At 41.9% G+C, this 24544-nt stretch overlaps 1 protein-coding gene and 1 pseudogene across 1 annotated transcript; both read right to left on the bottom strand.

The window, feature by feature from the left end:
• Nucleotides 1-5316: 5316 nt before the first annotated feature.
• On the bottom strand, nucleotides 5317-6262 carry LOC132363584 (alpha/beta hydrolase domain-containing protein 17C-like; annotated as a pseudogene).
• Nucleotides 6263-22271: 16009 nt separating this feature from the next.
• LOC132363321 (annexin-2 receptor-like) lies at nucleotides 22272-22829 on the bottom strand. Its single transcript, XM_059919070.1, has one exon. The coding sequence runs from the start codon at nucleotides 22827-22829 to the stop codon at nucleotides 22272-22274; it is 558 nt and encodes a 185-aa protein (XP_059775053.1).
• Nucleotides 22830-24544: the final 1715 nt, after the last annotated feature.

The raw sequence follows: 24544 nt of genomic DNA, 5'->3' as shown, positions 1-24544 counted from the left end.
AAATTGTGTATTGTTTTATGTACACCTTTAAGTAATTAATTTAGTAATTAATTTTCAGTATATTAGCTTATTTGGAAATGATTTAGATATTCAAGAACATCCATCATTTAACTTTGTATAAACATTTATGTTACTTATAGCTCCTTACATTGCTGTGTATTATGTATATGTTTGGATTTGATATTAGACATTTAACTGTCATCTTAGGTTACTTTTCTTGCTGACAAATTTTGGTAGATAGAGATAGCATGAGCTTATTTGACCAGTAAGCTCATGTAGATAAAGTTTTATGTTTGCTTTATAGTAATCTTTACAATTCTGAAGACATGGGCATTTTATTGAAACCTAAAAACTTAAAGTAGCCTATATTTACCAAAGATTATTCCAGGACATACGAACTTGAAAAACCTTTTGGGTTAGTTTCTATAATTCTGAGAGTTTATGATGTAATTTATATAATTACTTATTTTTCTTTTGCCAATTAGAGATCTTTAAACATATCACACATACATAACATACATACTTACATATACATAAACCTTTAGATACACAGTAACAGATTTACACAAATAGACATACACAGATTGTAGATTTGTAGATATTGTAGATTTTATTTTAAATTTTTATCTATGTGTCAGGTGCAATAATACAAAACTCAAAAGATTAGCTGATTCAAAACTGTGATGCTGGGAGATGGATTAAGTTAACGTTACCCGTTTAGATGGCCAAAGCTTTCTACTAATGTTTTTTTTTTTCCATTATAAAGATTCTTTTAGTGAAGCTATTTATGGAATCATTTTGTCCTTTAGTAGCTTCTGCACACAAATGAAAGAATGAATTCTATTGCCTCCAGAGTTTCTGGGATTCTCTGTTTTTCTGGGAACCCTGAAAGTGGTCTCATGTAAAAGTTCCCCGAAGTGGCTATAGTAATTACAATTGTTGATGAAAATTCCGTTAACAATCAAGTTAAGAAGAAAAAAGGCAATTTTATTTGAGTCAAACTGAGGATCATAATGTGGGAGACAGGCTGTCTGAAGCTCTGATAACTGGTCCTACTGTTAGCAAAGACACAGTCATTTATATTTTTGAAACCAAGGATCCTTCATCAAAATGACATACTGATGTTTTACATAAAGTTTACCAAATATACACAGTCTAGGTAAACACAAACACATCGAGCAGTAAGTCACAATGACCACCTACAGAGTTGGAAAGAATGCTAATCTTTAAGAAGTCACATTGCTAGCATCGGAAGAAAGGAACAAATTGATCTTTGCTGTGGAGCAGGCATTCCCATCTTTGAGGAGGTCTGGTTAATATGTGATGCAGATGTATTAGGGAGGGAGGAGGCTCAAATGAAGACAGAACAGAGAATTTTATGCTTAACTTTTCTTTACCTGTCTTAAAATATAATTTCCTTTTTCATTTTCCCCTTTTGATCATTAATCTTTAGACAGCATTAGGTGATCAAATATTTGTTCCCCCAATAACAGGGTCTTTGCTTACTTGCTCTGGATCCATCACGTCCCTCAGTCTTAATAGCCCAGTTCTTTCTTTCCTTTTTAGGAGTTATGCTAGTAGAATGCTTGGCAAAGGCTGATAGACAATCGTGCTCCAACAGACGCTTACAGCTTTTTTAAAAAATTAGGTCCAAACCATATTTGTGTGGTGGGGTCAAAATTCCACCTTTTTGTTACCGTATCTGTTTGTCTTCTTTAGTAGCAATTTCTTGAGCTTATAGATGACATCTTTTACTGGATTAGCAGGGTTAACAGAGAGCAGTGGACAGAAAATTTCAAGGCTTTATGGCGTGAGTATTTAAAGCTGCCTGTTCCCGCTGCAGCATCAGCAAGCTGATTTCCTTTAGCTTCCATAGTGTCGGATTTGGAATGTCCTGGTGTCTTAATAATTGCTGTTTTTTTGGCAGTTGTATAGCAGTTAATAATTGCAATCTGTTTTTCGTTTTTTAGGTTGTCCTGAAGAGGTTAAAAACCTCATTGTTCCCATAGCATTCCAAAGTTGTGTGCCACTCCAGAAGGCATTGCAACTGTCAGTATAAATATTTGCTAGCTGGTCTTTAGCAAGTTGAAAAGCTAAGGTTAGGGCAATTAATTCAGCTTGTTGTGCTGACTTTTTCTGGTAAATAAGAGCTTTCACTTATATTCACTGTGAATGTTATTGCATATCCAACTCTATAATGCCCCTGCTTATCCTTTAAGTAGAACCCATCTGTAAATCAAATTAGATTAGCCTTATCAATAGGAGCTTCTTGTCAGTCATTCCTGGGAACAAGAAGATAATCTGTTAATAAAATGCAGTCGTGATTGTCTTCTTCCTGTAGTTCTGGAAGCAAAGTTGCAGGCTTAGGGTTATTACAGAAAGCAACAATACTTCATAAGAAATTAGTCGGTTTACAGAAGTGCTGAGTGTGGTGAGAGTTTAGAAGGACTCAACTGAGTGTGGAACATAAATAAAGAACACCCCCATTGCTATTTCTTCAGTAGTCTTACATAAGAGTGAAATAGCCCCCATACAAGGTGGAAGTCCTTTTGCTACGGAATCAAATTTAGTTTTAGAGCATAAAAGCAAGTCATCTACAAACATTTTTGTAAAAGCATCAGAGTAAGACAACTCTATAAGTGACAAAAGACTTAAAAAACATGGTTAAAGACCTGATTACAATGCAGTTGTCAAGGAAATTTGGCTATTTCTGTGACATACAACACTTTAAAATAATAACTAGAAATATGACTGAGAACATACCACAACATTTCAAATTTTAGGGAGTTCATATAATTTCTAGAACATTAGAACCTTCTAAGTAGTTTTATCATTACTTATTTGACAATATTTCCCATGTAATTTAACATAACCAAATAAGGCTAATTAGTTTAATATCTCTCTTTGAGGTGTTCAGGGACCCTCTGAAACATTCCAAAGTTAACTAGAGGTCAAAAGAACATTTAGAATTTGATTTGAGGAAGTTTGTCAAAGATATCAAAAGGTTTAAAACGTTTGGCTAAGTAGGATCATAGTCGCTGTGAAACAATAGTCATTTAACCAAAGTGACAATAAAAGATTTCAAAGGCAAGTACAGAAAGTTACAACAGATTGCTTAAGAGTTAGTAAAGAAACTTTACAAGCTATTTATCAAAAGAGATCAATATTTCAAGAAAACTTATTTCTCTTAACAGAGTGAAAAAACAAGTTCTAGTTTTGTACAACTTTACTATCAAAATTCATTCACTTGATTAAATTCAGTCTATTCTTAGTCCGTCCTGACCATGCATAAAACTCTTTTTTCAGGGTTCCTTGTTAAATTTTTTAAAATTTCTTTTATTAAAAAAATTTTTTTCTGATCCATGCATCCTTTATTCCATGACCAACCGCTGTGCTGCATCCAAGCAAGAGTACACAAACTGGCAACCAACCGCAATTCACCTGTACAACGATCTGAGGCTTACAGTACATTTAAGGCTTTTAAATTTGGAATAATTTTTTAAAAATAAAACCAAAGAACCCTCAAACCCAAACCCCCAACCAATCAAGTAGTGTAGCAATTTTAAGCATCTTACACTTCTGATGCTTACTGGAGCAACTCCAGTGTGAAAACCCAAATAACTCCTAAACTAGAAAGATTAGTTTAGTGAAATTTTAATTACATAAATTTTTCAAAGCATAAACTTGTAATTTTTTGTCTTGGAAGTGTTATTAAATTTTTAATAGAAAACATAGGAATAAAAACATATTAACAAAATGTAGGCAATCATTTACATTACAAACAAGGAATTTGCAGTTTGTTGTTGTAGACTGACAAAAGAAAACTACCCATTAAGAATCTATGCACAGGGCTTCCCTGGTGGCACAGTGGTTGAGAATCTGCCTGCCAATGCAGGGGACACGCGTTCGAGCCCTGGTCTGGGAAGATCCCACATGCCACGGAGCAACTGGGCCTGTGAGCCACAATTACTGAGCCTGTGCATCTGGAACCTGTGCTCTGCAAGAAGAGAGGCCGCGATAGTGAGAGGCCCGCGCTCCGCGATGAAGAGTGGCCCCTGCTTGCCACAACTAGAAGAAAGCCCTCGCACAGAAACGAAGACCCAACACAGCCATAAATTAAAAAAAAAAAAAAAAAGAATCTATGCACAATGTAATTGAAAATATGTAGAGTACTTTAAAAAAGCCTACAAGGAGGACTTTACAGAAGGACAGTCGGCTAGGTTCTTTGTTAGACCAACCAGACGAACGAAATATTAAAACTCTGTGGACTAGTAATAAATTTACTCTTAAAAAAGCCCCAGGGCTTCCCTGGCGGCACAGTGGTTAAGAATCTGCCTGCCAATGCAGGGGACACGGGTTCGAGCCCTGGTCTGGGAAGATCCCACATGCTGCGGAGCAACTAAGCCCGTGTGCCACAACTACTGAACTTGCGCTTTAACTAAGCCCATGTGCCACAACTACTGAGCTTGTGCTTTAGAGCCCACGAGCCACAACTACTGAGCCCGTGTGCCACAACTACTGAAGCCTGCACGCCTAGAGCCTGTGCTCCGCAACAAGAGAAGCCACCACAATGAGAAGCCCACGCACTGCAACAAAGAGTACCCCTGCTCGCCACAACTAGAGAAAGCCCGTGTGCAGCAACGAAGACCCAACGCAGCCAAAAAGAAAATAAATTAAAAAGAAACAAACCAGTTTCCTTTTGTTTAAGAATATTCCAGAATATTCTTAAGAATATAATTTATAATAATTATAAATATTATATTTATATGGTTCCAGTTGATGAAGCTGTTCACAACAGTTCCAGTAAATTACCCTTTAACTGATTTGTTTGGGGGAAAGATCGGCATGTTAACAAAAATTAACGAAGGAATTTTCATCACAGTGGTTTCCAGTTACACTATCACAGTTTCACAAATGGATTGGACCCCTGAATCCAGTGGCTGAAAGAGAGCTGCAAGTCAAATACTGAGAACGTGGATGGAGAGAGTTTGAGTCCTGCATAAATGAATCCTACTGTGATGGGTTAGGTAGAGAAAAGGGTGTGAGCATCCTTTTTACAGCACGAGAGAACGGTTCCCCCACACAGCTCTCATTCCCATTCTGCAAAGCAATGAAGCTGGAAATCACAACTGTTCAGTTTAACATGTGTGAAGTGGTAGAACCTCTAGATACAAAAGACCAAGATGTCCTCAGCTCTTTGATTAGGACGCCTGAAAAGCTGAGCATTTCCCCGTGATTATCACGCCATGACAGCTATCCAGTTAAAGAATGTGCAAAACAGAGGACTCTTGTAGATGAGATAAAATCAAGTCATCTTCAGGAATTAGGAAGTTCGTGAGATATGAACTGTTTTAGTCTTTCTAGGTATTGTGCATAAAGCTCTATGTCATTATGCCCGGCCCCTTTGACCCAGAGGGGCTCCACGGCCCGGGAACAGCGTTCATACATGGCCAGGCCATGGGAGAAATCGATGACTTCGTCCTTTGTACCGTGAATGACCAACACGGGAGAGGTGACTTTAGATATCTTGTCAATGCTGGGGAAAGCATCAAAGCACTATGTTTTCCTGGTATCGGGAAAAGCCACACGCAATCCAGGCATCAGAGGCGAACGGAGAATTAACGGCTGCACACTCATACCTGGAGGCCAGGTGTACAGTGGGAACGGTCCCAATGCTCTGACCATACAGGATGATGTTCTCAGGACTTACGCCATTACCGGGTGCGCAGCGCCTGCCACGCGGCGTCGATATCAGCGTAGAGGTTCTTCTCAGAGGGCTTGCCCGAGCTGACGCGCCGTAGCCGGAGTAGTCGTAGAAGATGTTACAGTTGATGCGCGAGCGGAGGCCGATGCATCAATAGGAACTACACGTCTGGCCCAGGTCCACTGCATTGCCGTGGGAGAAGAGCTGCGTGTAGCCACTGGAGGGCGCGCAGCGCACGAACATGCAGCCGAGCGGGTTGTCCCGGGCCGTGAGCGAGAAGATCTCGACGGCGTCCAGCTTGCGCCGCGAGTACGGCCAGTCGGCGCGCTAGCTGCCTGCAAGCGCCGGGGCCCGTTCCCTCCTCGGGCTGCTGCTGCGTTGGCTAGGCTGCTGCGCCGGCTAGGGGCCGCGCTGCTCGGGCGCCAGCACCGTGTAGGTGGGCTCGGGCCGCAGGAAGGCCAGCTTGGCGGCGATGCGGCTCGGGCAGGGCGGGCAGCAGAAGAGCCAGCACAGCTCTCCCGGCGAGAAGCCGTTCCTCCTGACGCCTGGTGCGGGCATCGGGGCGGCCTCGAGCGGCCAAGCAAGGCGGCTGCAGCCCGTCGGCCCTGCGGCAGGAGGAGGAGGAGGAGCGGAAGGGGAGGCGCAGGAAGGGCGAGGCGGGGCTGGCCTGGCCGGCGTGGCGCTTCGAGCCGGGGCGGGTCAGCTGCGACCCGGGCGGCCAGGCGAGGCGCAGGCGGCCGGGGCCCGCGCGCAGCACACAAAGCCGCGGGCCACGGCTGCGGCTGACACGCCGGCTCCAGCGCGCCGCCCCTAACCCCCCTCAGGCCCGCCGCCCGCCGCCACTTTTGGGTTACTCAGGGTTCCTTTTTTTAGATTTAAAATAATTTCTACAAACACTCCACTTCATAACACAATCTTCCAATAAAACAGAAAATATATTTATTAATAGTCTGGAACATATTCTGTGTCTCGGTAATAAGAGGTCAAAAGTAGGTAAACATAAATTCCTTTAGCAATTAATGTTCAGTATTTTATCTTATTAAAAAATGATCTAGAGGGAATTCTCTGGCGGTCCAGTGGTTAAGACTCCGGCTTTCACTGCCATGGACCCGGGTTGGATCCCTGGTGGGGGAACCAAGATCCCACAAGCCGGGCAGCGAGGCCAAAAAAAAAAAGATCTAGACATTCAATGAATTTCCATCATTTAACTTAATTTCGCAGAACTCTAAAGCTTCAAGTTACCAAATACCTGGAGAAACTGTTTTTAGGCAAATATAAAACATTATTTCTAAAGAGCGCACCCAAAAACTTTTATCTTATTTATCTCTATTACTTATGAAAATATCATACCAAGTTAATTTTATTGTTGACCAATTTTATAACAGAGATAACATGAGCTTACTGATTTTCAGTAAACCTAGGTTTAGTATAGTATATTGTATAGTACAATAAAAGTACTATACTTAATGTTGATGACTCTAAGGACATGTCTATATCAATTAAACCATCAACTTAATCTTATTTTTATTCATTAAAAATTAATCCTAGATCATGTGATTCTTTAAAAATTTTGGGCTAGTTTATGTTATATTTAGAAATATTTGATTTGTAAGTGCTTATTTTTAAGTCAACAGAGCTCTTTTAACAAATTAATTTTGATAACACCATCCGAAGGTAAACACATATTTATAACATACACACAGACATATGAATATCCAGAAAGACACAGAGCTCTCATAGTTTTCCTGCTTGAGTTTAAAAAGGTTTCTTTTCCCTTTTATTCTCTCAGTTTTAAGTTCTAATTTAGCCAAAGCTGTAGTCTCAGGCGATGAGCACTGTGTTTAAATTTCAAGGGCATGATAAGTATTATAAATCCAAGCTTTCCCCTAGGAATACTTTTATTCTGAGTCAGAATTTTGGAAACATGTTTTATCAAGCTCGCTTTCTCTGCTTATGAAAAAAACAGTTTTGGAATGTCAAAAGAGCTCTATCCTGGCCATTTAAGAGTTAAGATAATACTTGCAAATGTTGGCTTCGTTCCAATTGTACATGAAGCCAGCTGGCGTTCCAGTGGCTGGCTGTCCATCAGGGAGCTGTAGAGCCTTTGAAGCATGTTTTCCCATTACTAATTTGGTAGTCTAATTTAGATATGATCTGAACAAATTTCTCAGGGCAGTGTGATGAATCCCATGTGTGCTGCTTCTGAGTCTAGCTCCCCAAGGAGTTACCCTGGGGTTGGTTCCACTCTTCTATGTGTCTCGGTTTCTCCCTCTGACAGTCTAAAACTGCTGTGAGTGCTTGGAGCATTGGGTGATCAGCCATAATTATTGTGCATCCCCATGAGCAGAATTTATTTAATGGTTGTAGTGGGATCCCCTGTGGGACCACCGCTAGTCATGAGGCTTGACCCTCAGACACTTCCGCTAGGTTCTCAGTTGCCTGAGAATGCCTTGTGGCCGGAAGGAGCAAGGGTCTATTTTCTTTTGAGCTGCAGGCTAAGTCTCTCATTTCACTAGCAAACATATATACAACATATACACCATATACACATATACATCACATATACACAATCTTTCCAACTTAGCCAAAAACTTAAAAAGCCAGCCAAGCCAGTTCACTCTAAAATTCCCCCTAGGTCCTTGCCTAGGAAACGTCAGTACCTCCCTGGGACTCTAAGTCCCAAGAAAAATAGCTTGAGTAAAATTTAGGATGTCATTTAAAGCAATTTTGTCCAGACATCAGGAGAACTCACCAAAGCACCTGAGGAATACCTAGAAGCCTGTGGGGCTCAAAGGGTCGGGGCTGGTACCAAGCACCGGTTCGGGGTAGACTCCAGGTTTCCACTGGTGGGTGTCTCTGATATCCTGCCAACTATGCCAAGCAAATGTTGACGGAAATTCAATTAAGAATCAAGATAAGAAGCAAAAGAGAATTTTGATTCAAGTCAAACTGGGGATTATAACGCAGGAGACAGACGTTGAGAAGCTCTGAGAACTGTTTCTCCTGTTAGTAGAAGGCACAGTCATAAACATTTTCGAGACAAAGGATCCTACAACAAAATGACATGCTGACATTTTACATAAAGTTCACCAAAAATACATTGTCCAGGTAAACACATACTAAGCAAGTGGTATGTCACTATGACCCTCTATAGAGTTGTGTAAGAATGATAATCTTTAAGAAGTTGCATTGCTAGCGTCAGAAAAAAAAAAAAAATCTTTGCTGTGGAGCAGGCATTCCCGTCTTTGAGGAGGTCTGGTTGATGTGTGATACAGATGCACATTAGGGAGGGAAGGAGGAGGCCGAAAAGGGTGCAGGAAGGGAGAGAGAGAGTTTTATGTTTAAATTTAATCATCCAATAGTTCACCTATTTTCCCAAAAGGCACAAGATTGTATTTCCCGTTTTGGACCAAGTAGAACCCATCTTTGCCTTTAGATTCCCTAAGGCAACTTAACTCTGCCCGTTTTTCAACAGCGGTTCAAAAACCATGGAATCACGAGTTTTCCCCCTTTTGAACAGAGCAGGGTGACTTACCAAGAAGCTTCCACAAAGGTCCCTCAACAGAATTGGAGAGCTCAACACAAAGGGAGTAGAGCTGGGTTCCCAGATCAGTCACAAATCAGTGAGCACAATGGGTTCCAGCACCAGTTACTTACCAGCCCCCGGATTCTTAAGGGGTCGTCTTTCCATCCTACTTTTAACGACAGTAATTGTTAAAACTCAGAGTTTTACTGGATATTGAGGAAGAAACAAACTGTTCGCAAAAATTTAGATTTCAAACTGAAAGCTCGTATGAAGCTCAAAGGCTTGACATCTCCGGGAAGCTTATAAAATAAACAAGAGGAAGTTGTTTGACCTTTACAATGATTGGTTATTAAATACAATGGGGGTATCCAGAGGGCAGGGGATTGGTTAAGTGATTATCTTATTCCGTTTCAGTAAGACAAGGGTTTTTTGTTTTTGGTTTTAAATGATTTTCAAAGGCATTTACAAGAAATAGCTTGAGTTAAATTTTCCTTATGTTTTGAAATAAACTCGATTTAGTTTTGTTTACATGGCTTATTCGGTTTTGTTTGCTAGGGGGGTTTTCAAACCTAGTCTCTATTTTATTTCATTTCACCCCACTTCATTCACCTCATCTTATCACCTGCAACTCCCATCTTTCCCGGTGTGAGCACGGCTCAGTTCTCAGCGTCCGCAGTTTCTAGGTGGCAGCACCCTCGAAAGCGCCAAAACGGACATTTGACTTTGGCCACAACGCCGCTATCTGCGCTGTGCCTGCCTTGCTGGGTCCCGGCACCCTTAGGTGCTCTGTGTCAGTGTTTGGTCGGTCGCGGCCCCGGCAAGGGCACTGGGCCGGCGTTTTCTCAGAAGTAGTTTCCACTAGAGTGCAGCCGGAGCTTTCTCAGGGTCGCAGCCCCGCGGCCTTCCCCATCCCTCGCAGCGTGTGGCTGGCAGCAACGCACTTGCTTTGAGCCGGTTTCAAATAGCGAGTTCCGCATTAGCTATGCTGCCCATTTCACTCGCATGCTCGTCGGAGTGTGCCCGGGAATGCGCTTTGGAGCGTGGCAAACACCGATTTAGCGAGAGTGACAGCGATCATCTAATCCTAGGACTGCCCCTTTCAACGGTGTTTTGCTGTTTGTTTCTTGTAGGGCTAGTTTCTCTGAACGGTTGGCTTGTAAAAGTTCTTTTCCGGTGTGTTTTGCTGTTGTTTTGTTTTCGCTTGTATCTGCATTTTAGGATTTCTTATGCATTTGTAGTATTTTAATTTACGTGTAGTTTTCTACCGAGTTCCTGAGCGTGTCTGCGCTCAGCGGCAGCTCCCTGGGCCGCCTGCGCCCTGGAGCGGAGGAGCGCCGCTGGGTCTCAGCCGCGCCAGCGCCCCGTTCCGCGCGCCGCGGGTGCTGGGCGGGGCCCGGCTCCTGCCGCCCAGTCCGCGTTTTCTCAGCCGCACTTTCGCCAGTAGCGCGGAGCGGCCGTTTTCACTTTGGCCGCCACCCTCACGACGCCAAAGGGAACTGTTCTCCCTCGCGTGGGCCTGGGTCCTCTGTGCCGTCGCCTTCTCGGTCCTAGCACCGCTCCGTTCGTGGCCAGCCGGTTCAGCGTCGCGGCACCGTGATTCGCGCCCACCTGGCGCTCCGTTGGCGTTTTCGCTAGGAGCGAAACGGGCCGCCGTTTTCCCGACACAACGCGAATTTGCACCCAGTGGGTGTCCTGTAGGCGGCTGCACCGTTCCTTCCTCCAACCCCGAGGTTTCTCGGCCGCTGATCGCTAGTTTCTCAGAGTTTCTTGGGGACTTTCCAAGGCGCCAGGCGCCTTACCTCGCTGAAGAAAAGGGGAATTCAACTAGAGTATATGCCGCGTCCAGGGCTGATATGGGGCACTGAGTTAGAACCCTGTCCAGCACGGTATAAACGCTCGGTTAATGTTAACTACAGTTCTTCTTATAATCGTTCTCCTACAGCGATTTCTCAGGGGCAACGAAGTTCAAGAGGATTGAACTCGGCGATGTCTGAAAATTCGTACTATCTTCCCTGGGAGCTATCTCCTATAATCTTCTCACCTCGCTTTTCTAGTTTCTGGCACTGCAACCCAACCGCACCCTCCCCCTCGTTTCCCTGCCAGGATTCCATGTGCCACCGCTGTAGACGTGGGTGCTGTGACTCAGCTGTTGCAGAAACCCTGGCCTGTACACTGGGAATTGCAAACATATTATTTTTATAATCTGTTGGACCACGGGGTGATAGTTCACTTTTTCAGACTCAAAAAGAAATTTTCCAGTAAGGGCTAGCTTGTGGAACGTATAGCTTTAACAGGAGGGCTGCTGATGTGTGTTGTAGACACTGATAAGCCTTTATTTGAATACTTTGGGTTTCTACCTGTCCTTTGTAGACATGAGGAAGGAAATCAGAAAGCATAGGAAATAAATGACCTTCTTGAATTTAATAAATTTTTCGTTTAATCCTCAACATTTCCAGTTAGTATTTCAAAATACTTAATTTGGGGAGAATAAATGAAACATCCCTTGAATCATGGCGAGAGTGACTTATCTGTATTAACTTATTTGCCGTTATTACTGGTAGTATTTGGAGTACAATTCTACAGTTATTTTGAGCAATTCTAAAATCCAAAATTTTCTGCAGCCATACCCCTTTGAGTTTAACCTAAGAAGAGGTTAAAGTGTACTCTATATCCAGTTAACATGAATATTAATAGGAGTGGGTGATTACTGGATAATGTCCTGACCCCACAGGCAGGGTTACTGTCTTGCAGGGCAAGCACATATCATCACTTCATGATTTACACATTCTGAATTCTAACCAAAATAATTTCTGAGACGATTTTGTAGACCTGTAATTTTTCTATTTATATAGAAATGAAAAACAGAAATGGAATTATGACATACATACCATTATGTAACTAGCTCTTTTTTACTTAATATCTTGTATCTACATAATAACATTGCATTTGTCAAGTGCATATATTCCATTTCGGATTCAATTTTTTAAATTTCTAATATTATTACAGATTTTCCAACATCCATGTTTTGGCTTTGATCATCCTCAACTTGTGGGAATTTTGTTTGTGTGTGTACTACAGTGACCAAAAGTTAACATTATGTTTCAAGAATATGTTCGTTGTGAATTTAATTCATATCTTTATATTCCCCTTTAAATTACTGTACCAAATGTACTGTCACTGCATTACAGAAAGTGTATATTGCCCTACAATGTCATGATCATTGGTGTAATAAGGTATGTTTTGAATTTATATGTTTGTTTAATATTTTGTTTTCAAATTTTGGTGAGCTTGAACATCATTTTACTCTATTTTTAAAGAAGCTCGTGCTATTTTATTGCATTATGCTTTCAACAGATATTTTATAGCTAATTTTTTTGGATTATGTTTAAATAGACTTCATTTTACCCTATTCCCAAAAAACTGTAGGTGAAAGTGAGAAGAATGGCCAATTTAGTTATAAATAAAGCAAACAAAATTTTTAACTACATTCAACTTTTAATTGATATAAATGTTGGGACAAAATCCACTAGTTACATTATACAATTACTCCTCTCAAATATTCTTGCATTCTCATCCACCACTATGTCTTTGCTTATGTATCTGGGTTTTATTCAAAGCCCTTTGTAGTTGCTAGCTATGTGATCTTGAGTTTCAAATGAAAAATGCAATATTAATACGTGACATCTATGGAGTAAATATTTAAATCCTAATACTTTATGTCATAGAAGATGATTGGAATAAGTGAGGATACCTCTGCTCCTCTGGATAGAACCATGTAATTTAATTCTTTTGGAAGAATACTATATTTATGGACTTGATGACATACTTACGATTGTTTAGAAAATAAAAATGAAGTAACTATGGTTCAGGCCTCCAAAATGGAGCCAAGTGGCCATTGTGAATATGGTTTCAGGCACGTTTCTGCATCACTGAGAACCTGAACTTTCTGAACTGTATCAAATTCAAGGACACCACCAGTCCTTTTCAAAACAATACCTGCTAGCAGCTGCTAGCCCAATCTTGTAGTTTCACAGTTCCTCCCCTTCACAACTGTGTAATGATTTCCAACACCAACCAAACCCTGCTTAGCAAGCGGTCTTACTTCTTGCCAAGGCCAATCCTAATTATAAAAAAATAATTCCTGTAACCTTGCTCTATTTTTAAGCTTCCCCCATTTTGTAGTTCATCAGAACACAATTCAAGTGCTTTCTTGAATCTATGCATCCCCTGCTGCAGTCCTAACAAAGCTCAAATGCAAGTTTTTTTTTTAACATCTTTATTGGAGTATAATTGCTTTACAATGGTGTGTTAGTTTCTGCACAAAGTGAATCAGCTATACATATACATATATCCCCTGTGTTCTTGGAATTCTTGGTTAACAGACTTGTGCACTTGCACAAGCTCAAGCATATAAAAGTCTAGCACAGAGGGCTCACTGCTAGAGGTTGAATTGTAGGTGATGGCAACCTTGATGTATTCCAGAAAATAATCTCCTGTAACAGTCAAATGGATGATCAAATATTGCAGTGACTCCAGGATTACACTGAGCAAAGTGCACTTCTACAGTATCCAGCATTACTATTCAGCTTCATAATTGAAAGAGCCTATGATTGTGATTATGTATGCTCTAACACACTATCTAAATATTAAAGACACTCTAAAATATTTACTAGAATCCCAATTATGTATCAAACAACGAATAGATTCAGCAGAAAGAAATTTACCTAAGTCCTTATCCTTAAATGTTTGAGAAGATTCCAGCACCTTGATTCTCACAGAAGTTAAGTCAAATGCACCCAGCATGGTTCATCATTATGTCTTACATGATTTAAGGCTTTGGCTAGTTTTGTAGATGGTTTCTTCATCTGGTCCTTCAGTGGTTACCAGCTGCAGTAGTCATGGTTTCCAGCAAAATAGAATCAATATAAAGGAGATTCTCAAGGTATCCTTGAGCTTGTGCAAGTGCACAATCCTTAAATATGGTTTTCTTCCAAAAGAAACAGAGACCAAAGTAGAAAATGAAAGTATTTTAGAATAAAGGCATATCAGTGTCCACAGCACACATCAGCAGCCCTCCTGTTAAAGCTTTCTTTTTGTTGGCAGTCTTAGAGTCTTCTGTTGTCTCATCATTGGGTCTTTCCCCCCTTTCAAAGAATCTCTCCAGCAACGTTTGTTTTTTACTCATCTTGGCTAGGGTTAGCTTGTGGGCTTACCAAAACTGTGACTGAGAAAAGTGTGCAGTGTGGGAAAGAGGCATGGATGGCAGTGGTAAATAAAATAATAGGTGGGCTATGCATGGACTAAAATAAGTGTCAGATTCTGACTTGAAGCCTGCCAGCAGATGCAGCTGTACAATTGAAGTACATCAACTCACTTGCCACTATAAAGCCTGCCACCAGATGCACCTTAATTGTCACTTGCCACTCACTGATAGGGTTTTGATGAGTCTGCAAGCAATTGATTCATTATGGTCTCTCTGCTGATGATAATTTGTATTTGCAGCCGCTCCCCAGCACTAGCATCACCGCCTCAGCTCCACCTGAGATCATCAGGCATTAGAGTCTCATAAGGAGCACGCAACCTAGATCCCTCGCATGCGCAGCTCACAGTAGGGTTTCCGCTCCTATGAGAATCTAATGCCTCTGCTGATCTGACAAGAGGCGGAGCTCAGGCAGTAATGCGAGTGATGGGGAATGGGTGTAAATACAGATGAAGCTTTGCTCGCTTGCCTGCTGCTCACCTCCTGCTGTGCAGCCTGGTTCCTAATAGGCCACAGACCGGTACCTGTCTGCGGCCCAGGGGTTGGAGACCCTTGTCCTAGAGTAATGAAAATAAAGGCAATAATAAACTAATGGGAGCTGATTAAACTTAAAAGCTTTTGCACAGCAAAGGAAACCATAAACAAAACGAAAAGACAACTCACAGAATGGGAGAAAATATTTGCAAATGAAGCAACCGACGGGATTAATCTCCAAAATATACAAATAGCTCATGAAGTTCAATAACAAAAAAACAAACAACCCAATCAAAAAATGGGCAGAAATGGAAGCCGATTGATGTGCTGGAACACCGAGCACTGGGGGTTGGTGGCTGGAGAGCTGATGAGAGGTGGGGTGGAAGCCAGCGGCAGTCTGAGGAACCCAAGAGGGCTTTTGGACTTCACCCTGAAGGCCACATGGAGGCGCTGAAGGAATCTTTCAAAATAATAGGTAAATTATTCACATGTAAAAATAGTAAATTGCGCACATTACAAAAGGATGACGAAGTCTCCTGCCACTTTAAGCTCCCAGTTCTCCCCAGAGGCAACCACTGCTACTCACTGCTTCTGTGTCTAAATAAATTTTTCACGTCTACACATAAAAAAAAAAAAAAATAGGGCAGAAGATCTAAATAGGCATTTCTCCAAAGAAGACATACAGATGATCTGTTTTGTTATGTTTGTTTCTTTCTTTTTTTAGATTCCACATATAAGTGAAATCATATAATATTTGTCTTTCTCTGTCTCACTTATTTCACTTAGCACAATATCCTCTAGGTCCATCCATGTTGTCCCAAAGGGCAAAATTTCATTTTTTGTTTCTGAGTAATGTTCCATTGTATAGTTATACCAAATCTTCTTTATCCATTCAACTATTGATAGGCACTCAGGTTGCTTCCATATCTTGGCTATTGTGAATAATGCTGCAGTGAACATAGGAGTGCATATATCTTTTCGATTCAGTGTTTTTGTTTTCTTCAAATAAACCAAGAGAAAATGTAAAGACTTTAAATATTTAAAAAGTAAAGCAGAAAAAAAAAAATAAATAAATAAAAAAAAAAAAATAAAAAGTAAAGCAGGACTTCCCTGGTGGCCCAGTGGTTAAGAATCTGCCTGCCAATGCAGGGGACATGGGTTCGAGTCCTGGTCTGGGAAGATCCCACATGCCGCGGAGCAACTAAGCCCGTGAGCCACAACTACTGAGCCTGTGCTCTAGAGCCTGCGTGCCACAACTACTGAGCCCCTGTGCCACAACTACTGAAGCCCGCGTGCAGCAACGAGGACCCAACACAGCGAAAAATAAATAAACAAAATAAATACATTTATTTAAAAAAAGACCCTGTGCAGCCAAAAGATTATATAAATTTATGGGGGCTTGCCTGGTGGCACCGTGGTTAAGAATCCGCCTGCCAATGCCGGGGACACAGTTTCGATCCCTGGTTCGGGAAGATCCCACATGCTGCAGAGCAACTAAGCCCGTGCACCACAACTAATGAGCCTACACTCTGGAGCCCATGAGCCATAGCTACTGAGCCCATGCACCACAACTACTGAAGCCTGCACGCCTAGAGCCCATGCGCCGCAACAAGAGAAGCCACTGCAGTGAGAAGCCCGTGCACCACAATGGAGAGTAGCCCCCGCTCACCACAACTAGAGAAAGCCTGCGTGCAGCAACGAAGATCCAACTCAGCCAAAAATAAATAAATAAATAAAATAAATTTATTAAAAAAAAAAAAGTAAAATAACAGTATAAAATAAAAAATAAATTTTAATGAAATAAAATAGTAAAAATTAAAATTCCTAAAGTTGCACATAAAATATTAAAATTAAAAAATTTTTAAATAAAATATGATAAATTAAAATAAAATAGACCATGCTTGAAAATCCCCCAAGCTAAAGTATTTAAGCCCCCTAAGCAAAACTAAATCTCTCCTATTTCAGGAACATAAGCGAGACTTAATTTAGGGCATTTCTTGTAAATGCCTCTGAAATCCATAAAACGAATGTCATCCTACAAAAATGGTACAAGGTAATCCCTTTTAATCAAACCCTGCAGTCTGGACACCCCCACCGTAGCTACCAACCTTTGCTAGGTTTAAGGAAAGTCCTCATTTTCACTTTTAAGCCATCATGTAACGTCATGCCTTTGAGCTTCCTACTAGACTTGGGGCAAATGTGTTGGCATTCTTAGTAGCATTAGAAAAAGCGCCATTTAAGCTCTATTTACAATAGCCAGGACATGGAAGCAACCTAAGTGTCCATCGACCGATGAATGGATAAAGAAGATGTGGCACATATATACAATGGAATATTACTCAGCCATAAAAAGAAATGAAATTGAGTTATTTGTAGTGAGGTGGATGGACCTAGAGGCTGTCATACCGAGTGAAGTAAGTCAGAAAGAGATACGCAGACGTATCTCTACTACTTGGCAAAGCAATGCTGCAGTCAGCTTGTGGGGGTCACTGCTGATGTTCCCCAATAATCACTTGCCAGTTAGCTGTTCCTGCTCTCAGCATGCATCATCTAGACACCTAGAGTCCACTTATGGAAGTGCTTTACATTTCTGGTCTCAAGAGTGTTCCCATTCTGGTTTCTAATGTAAATGTATTTACCTCTTGGTTCTGTTGATGAAAATTCAATTAATAATCAAGCTAAGAAGAAAAAAGAGAATTTTATTTGAGTCAAACTGAGGATTATAACCCAGGAGACAGACTGTCAAAAGTTCTGAGGACTGTTCCACCTGTCAGACACTAGATGTGCAGTTTTATACATTTTTGAGACAAATAATTATGTCTCATTGAGAGGTTAACATTATACATAAAGTTCATCAGGGATGTTTTGGTCAGGTGTGCACGTATAGAGTGAGTTGTTAGGTCAATGTGACCCCCTGTGCAGGAGGAGAAAGAAATAGTAATCTTAAAAATTACAATGCTGGGCTTCCCTGTTCGCGCAGTGGTTGAGAATCTGCCTGCCAATGCAGGGGACACGGGTTCGAGCCCTGGTCTGGGAAGATCCCACATGCCGCGGAGCAACTAGGCCCGTGAGCCACAACTACTGAGCCTGCGCATCTGGAGCCTGTGCTCCCAACGAGAGGCCGCGATAGTGAGAGAGCCGCGCACCGCGATGAAGAGTGGCCCCCGCTTGCCACAACTAGAGAAAGCCCTCGCACAGAAACGAAGACCCAACACAGCTAAAGATAAAATAAATAAATTAATTAAAGGGCTTTCCTTTAAAAAAAAAAAATTACAATGCTGGTGTCAGAAAAAAGGGACCATTTTTCTCAAAGGTTGATTGCATCCTCCTGCCTTGAGGAGGTCTGGTTAATGTATTATGCAGAGGCACATTGCAAACTGGGAAAACCCCATCCCAAATGGGGACATGTTATGTGGGTTTCAATTCGGACTTAGCTTGTCCTGCCATAGAGAAATTTATATTTTTCCTCATCAGTTCTCTAGATTAGATACTGCAGTGCAGTGTGGAGGCTTATTTTTCTGGATTTGTCACTAGATGGGGACTCTTTTGAAGTCACATTATTTTCCCCATATCTTACAGGAAATGTACATCATTTTTATCTTTCTTTACTGAAAAAAATAAAGTGAATAGATTGTGTGGGCACTCATTAGTTATATAAATTTGGATATGTCTCTCTAGGTGGGAAGAATGGATAAAGAAATGGAGCTTATTTTATTCAAAAATCCATCTACATTTATTTCACATCAATTTCAATGATCATTTGTGAAATCTATAAAATATCCTTTCTGCCTTTCCTTCTTTTTTTATGGAGGTAAAATTGGTATATAAGTTTCAGGTGTACAACATTATCATTCAACATCTATGTTCATTACAAAGTGATCATCCCCAAAAGTTTACTTACTATCCATCACCGTACACTTGACCCTCTTCATCCATTTCAACCACCCCCAGCTCCCTTCCCCTCTGGTAACCACCAATTTGTTCTCTGTGTCTATGAGTTCATTTCCATATCTCGACTGTTGTAAATAACACTGCTGAGAACATTGAGGTGCATCTATCTTTTCAAATTAGTGTTCTTGTATTCTTCAGATGAATGCCCAGAAGTGGAATAGCTGAATTGTGTGGTAGTTCTATTCTTAACTTCTTGAGGAATCTCCATACTGTTCTCCAAAGTGGCTGCACCAATTTACATTCCCACCAACAGTGTATGAGGGTACAATTTTCTTCACGTCTTCACCAACACCTGTTATTTCTTGTCTTTTTGAGAATAGCCATTCTAATAGGTATGAAGTGATATCTCATTGTGGTTTTGCTTTGCATTTCCCTAATAATTAGTGATGTTGATCATCTTTCATGTGTCTATTGGGTCCTCTGCATATTTGAAAAATCAGGTTGTTTGGGGGTTTTGTTGTTGTCAGGTTGTATGCGTTCTTTATATATTTTGAATATTAACCCCTTGATGGATATGTGATTTGCAAATATCTTCTCTCATTCAGTAGGTTGCCTTCTCATGTTTTAAAAAAATTGTTTATTTATTTGGCTGCATCGGGTCTTAGTTGTGGCACATGGGCTCTTCATTGTGGTGTGCGGTCTTCTCTCTAGTTGTGGCAGGCAGGCTCCAGAGCGCGCGGGCTCAGTAGTTGCAGGGCAGGGGGCTTAGTTGTGCTGCAGCGTGTAGGGTCTTAGTTCCCCAACCAGGGATCAAACTCGAGTCCCCTGCATTGGAAGGCAGATTCTTAACCACTGGACCACCAGGGAAGTCCCAGTTGCCTTCTCATTTTGATGATAGTTTCTATCGCAGTGCAGAAGTTTTTAGTTTGATGTAGTCCCACTAGTTTATTTTTGCTTTTGTTTTCCCTGCCTACCTTCCCCTCTTGAAATCATTCCATTTCTAGACTTGAAAAAATAGCTACCTGGTAGATACCTTGCTGTTTCACATTCCCAATATTGAATTACATGAATTAGCAATCATGCAAGAAATTTTGCCATCATAGACATTTGTGAAAATTCCTTTTGCTTGCTTAATAAATTCTACAAAAATTCCAACATCCTTCTTTATCCCATGGGATCCTGCTTTGGCTGTTGTGGAAGGACAAGGAGCCCAGGCAGGGGCTGGTGCCATTCAGGTTCAAGACAGTTAAAAATAAAAGAAAAGGAAAAGGAAAAAAAGGAAAGAAAAATAAAATGAAAAAAAAAAAAGGAACACATAAACCCCATTACTAGAAATATTTACAGGTAAAGGCAGCAGCCATCTATGCCAGAAAAGAATTTTCTCTAACAATGGAATAGATGATCATATACTGCAATAACTCCAGCTTTCCACCAGCAAAGGGCACTTCTATAGCATTCAGCATTGCTTGTCATTTTCATAACCAAAAACAACCTAAATTTGTAATTTTACATATTGCAAATACACTATTTAATATTAAAGATATTCTAATATATTTAATAAAATACTAGGGTCTAGATGTATGCTGTAATTTAAAATGCAAGAAGTTATAAAGTGATAATAAGAGCTTGCCTGGTAGAGTGTACCTCTCTGCATAGTCTAGGACAGTTCCAGTAATCAGTCAGTCCTATGAATACTTATGTTAGTTTGGAGAGAGAACACTATGGCCTCACATCAATCTATGCCATAGTTTGCTGTCAAATGAGTTTTGCACAGAAATTTACACCCAAAAGGGTAGATTCCATACAATTTTGGATTTTAGAATTGCTAAAGGAACTGTAGGACTGTACTCCAAATCCTGCTAGTGACTCCTGACAAGTGAATTTATAGAGAACTGTGTCTTTCCATGAATTCAAGGCCTATTTCATTTATTTGCCTAAGAGCTGAAGATTTGAAATGACTACTGAAAAAGTGAGGATGAAATTTTAAAATAATTTATTTCTTTATTTCCAGTTCTCACTGATTTCATTTCTCACATACACTCTTTAAGAATTAAAGGACAAAAAAAAAAAAAAAAGAATTAAAGGACAAAGTAGGAAATTAAAGTACATTAATAAAGACATAGCAGTGTCTACAACACACACCCATGTCATCACATCCTCTTGTTATGAGCTGTATATTTCCCATGTTCTGGCCTCAATGGAAAAGTTCTGTTTGAATCTGAAAAAGTAAAATATCACCCTGTGGTCTAATAGATGGGTGAAAAGAATATTTTTTTGCATTCCCTGGGGACCGGCCAGGGTTACATACTGGTTGAGCCCCAGCATCCAGGCTGCACAGGTGGCCCATGGAATCCTGGCAGGGAAAGGAGAGAAAGGGTGAGGTTGGGTGGGATGCCAGAAACCAGAGCGATGAGGGGAAGGGACTCGAGGAAACCGCTCCCGAGGCCGGGAGTCCCCACATTCAGACTCCTGTGAGATTAATCCCAGTGAAGGATTTTGCCCCCAGAGAAATCACAGCAGTTGAGAAATTCTCAGTATAATTGCATTAACATTTATTAAGCACTTACACTTTGCCTGCCATTGTTCTCTCAGGCCCCATTTCAAACCCCGGTTTGGGTGGACACTCTAGTTCAACTGCGAATGGTAATGAGAAGTCAGGCGCCTTGGAAAGTCGCCAGGTTGGAGTTAGGAAGTGACGCGAGCCTAACCGCTCCAGAATCTGGCCGCAGAAACGCCCCACCGCGAAAGACAATCCCTAGTTTTCTCTTGTCCGGGGCCCCAGCGCTCTGGCTGCAGGTCAGCTCTGAGGTGGGAGCTGGAAGTCGGCTTTGGGGCGAGTCAGGAAGAAGGGACACGCCCAGGAGAGTGCCTGAGGGAGACGGAATCTCTGCGCTACCGGAGGCCAGTGCTTCTCGATGCGTTTGGAGCGGCGACAGGCGCTGGGGGCCGTGGAGCAACGTGAAGGTGACTGGACGGCCCCACAGATGCACTGGAAGGGCCAGGGCCAGGGCGAGGGCGCAGGAGCGTTCATCGGGCGAAGTGGAGTTCTCAGGGCTGCTGGCCGCCCTTTGCTGGATGTCTCGGAGCCCAGCACGTGGGACCCAGTTTGGCAACGCCTATGCTGGACCCCTGGCCGCCCGGTGTGCCCAAGAGACCCCACCGGCCTCCCCCCGCCCAGCAAATCAGGGGACTGAGGGTCCCTGGTGAGAACTGGCCCCGGCCACCCCGCCCCTGCGTCAGGTCCTTCCCCAAAAGACAAAGTAAGAGAGAGAAAGGCGTTGGAATTTGGTATAATTTATTAAGTAATCGAAAGAAAAATTCACAAATGTCTCTGAAGACGAATTCTTCCATGATTGCTAAACGGAGAGGTGTTATTGTAATACAATCTGTCGCAAGGGATCATCCAATGACGGGTCTCAGCGGAGATGAGGGCTCCTGGGTCCAAAGGCGGCGGGAGAGGCAGCCCAGGGTCTTGCCGGCCACTGCGTGTAGGTCCGCGGCCACCAGCCTTGGGACGTCCGGTGGTGTCTCTCCAGGCCAGGAGGAGGGCGATGCTCCGGAAGGGTCCCCGCGGTCAGAGGTCTCGGGTTCCAGATGTTGGGTCCCCGATGCCGCAAGACCCGCCCAGGGAAGCTTTGCGGGTGGGCGGCGGCCCCACCTCCTGAGGGCGATTGTGGCTCCTGGCGGGTCGCGGGCGTCGTGTCCGGGGCGGGCGGCCCAGCGCCCCGCCTGCAGGTGCTCTGCGCTCGGGGTCCGTGTTTCGGGCAGTGTGGGTGCAGACGCCCGCAGGCGGTAGAAAGTTGTTCCCCATTGAAGTCCTCGTCGTCCCCAGAGAGTTGGCCCAGCGTAGGATAGAAAGGGAGCTGCCATTCCTCAGGGTCCGCTAAGCTCAAGATTTGCAGCATCTCTGGTTCCTGGGACTCCTCTGCGGAATCCCAGGCTTCGCGCACGCAGCGGGGAAAGTTCGGCTCCATCGCTTCAGCCCCTGAGAGGAGGAGAAGTTTTCAGGGATCCCTTCCTTGAGGATTTATACTTTCCCGTCCAACTTTTTAGCTGTCAAACCAGAGGATATGAGGATGGGTGGTGTCGTTTTTCCTCAGGTTTCAAATTGGTTCAGAAGGCAGGACCTGAGGAGATTAAGGGAAAATCCAGTCATCTTTGATAAAGTTATTCAAGTTGATTTTGTAGATTGAGAGAATTAACGTTTTTGTGTTGTTTGTTTTTAAAGGAACAACAGGTACAGGGCTCTGTCAAGACAAGCTATTTTGGAAGGTTACTCCTTTATGAAAAGTATCTTGTGTGGTGACACTTTTAGGTAACTGTAAGTTCATTGATTCTCAGGGCCCTTCTGCTTGAAAAGTACCATCAGATTTTACCCAGATGATCAGAATGAAAAGTTGGTCATCTTTGCATGAAATCACGCTGCTGGTCAGTGACAGAAGTCAGACTCCCACCCTGGTCTTCTGTTTGTCAATTTGTAAGTTAAAATAGTTTCAGAATTTCAGCCAACATGTAGGAGGGGAGGGGTCAGGTCTAGGGACCTAGATGCACACTGTTTGGGTACAAGTTCTATTATTTCTATATGACTCAGCTAGTTACCTAACCTCTCTTGTCCTCATATTTTTACCTGGATGATAGCTAAACTTTAACATTTTACAAAGTAGCTTTTATGATTAAATTGAATAACAAAGTCAAGTAATTAGATATCTCTGGCAGAAAACATGTTATTCATTTACAATTATTATTATTTTCATTGTCATTCTTAGTGATATGATCATGGATATTAAACATAACATCAATGAATAGCAAACTCAAAATGTTATCCTTTTGTGTGTGTTCAATCTGAGTGGATTGCTTTTTCCTTCTGTGTCAGATCTATAGTGAAATTTCATCCCTTTACATCCTTCCTCAGATGTTTCAGACTTTCTGTTGGCAAATGTGTCAGTGCATCCAAGCACAGATTTCCTCTATCAGTCATTCATCTTCAATGTAACAAAGTTAGTTTAATTCAAAGAGTTTTTAACAAGCATGTTTTGACAACCTGCCATGAGCAAGGTGCTGTGATGGTTTCTGCACATACAGAGCTGTAGAACTGGCTCCTGCTTTGGCAGAGCTGAATTTTAAGGGGAGAGCAAAGTCACAGTCAAGAGACCATGAAGACACAGCCAAATCTTGTTCCCTATGGTAGCTGATTCTCTGCCCGGAAAGAAAATGCTAATGTTTGAGATGACTCCCACCAAAGCCAGTCTTTTTGCATGAGGTGAGGAAAAAAGACAATGGTAGGATAAATATGAGGAAAGAGGAAACAGAGAAAAGAAGGAAGACAATCAAACTGAAAAAAAATGAGAAGTAAGGAAATAAAGAAAGTGGATGAAAGTGGAGGAAAAAGGAAACAGAGAAAAGAAGGAAGACAATCAAAGTGAAAAAAAATGAGAAGTAAGGAAATAAAGAAAGTGGATGAAAGTAGAGGAAAAAGGAAACAGAGAAAAGAAGGAAGACAATCAAAGTGAAAAAAAATGAGAAGTAAGGAAATAAAGAAAGTGGATGAAAGTACGGACAACAGAAGGAGTAGAGGGTTGGAAGCTCTAGTCAGGCAGTGGTAAATTGAAGGGGTTTATTGGAGCAACATGGAATTTTTGCAGCTGACTTGGGAGAATCTAATAAAGACAGAAAGCTCTGCTGGCCAGGT

This window comes from Balaenoptera ricei, chromosome 3 (assembly GCF_028023285.1).
Source record: "Balaenoptera ricei isolate mBalRic1 chromosome 3, mBalRic1.hap2, whole genome shotgun sequence".
NCBI classification, from domain to species: Eukaryota; Metazoa; Chordata; class Mammalia; order Artiodactyla; family Balaenopteridae; genus Balaenoptera; species Balaenoptera ricei.
Note: the sequence above shows the minus strand (reverse complement) of the source record. Positions and strands in the feature narration are given on the sequence as shown.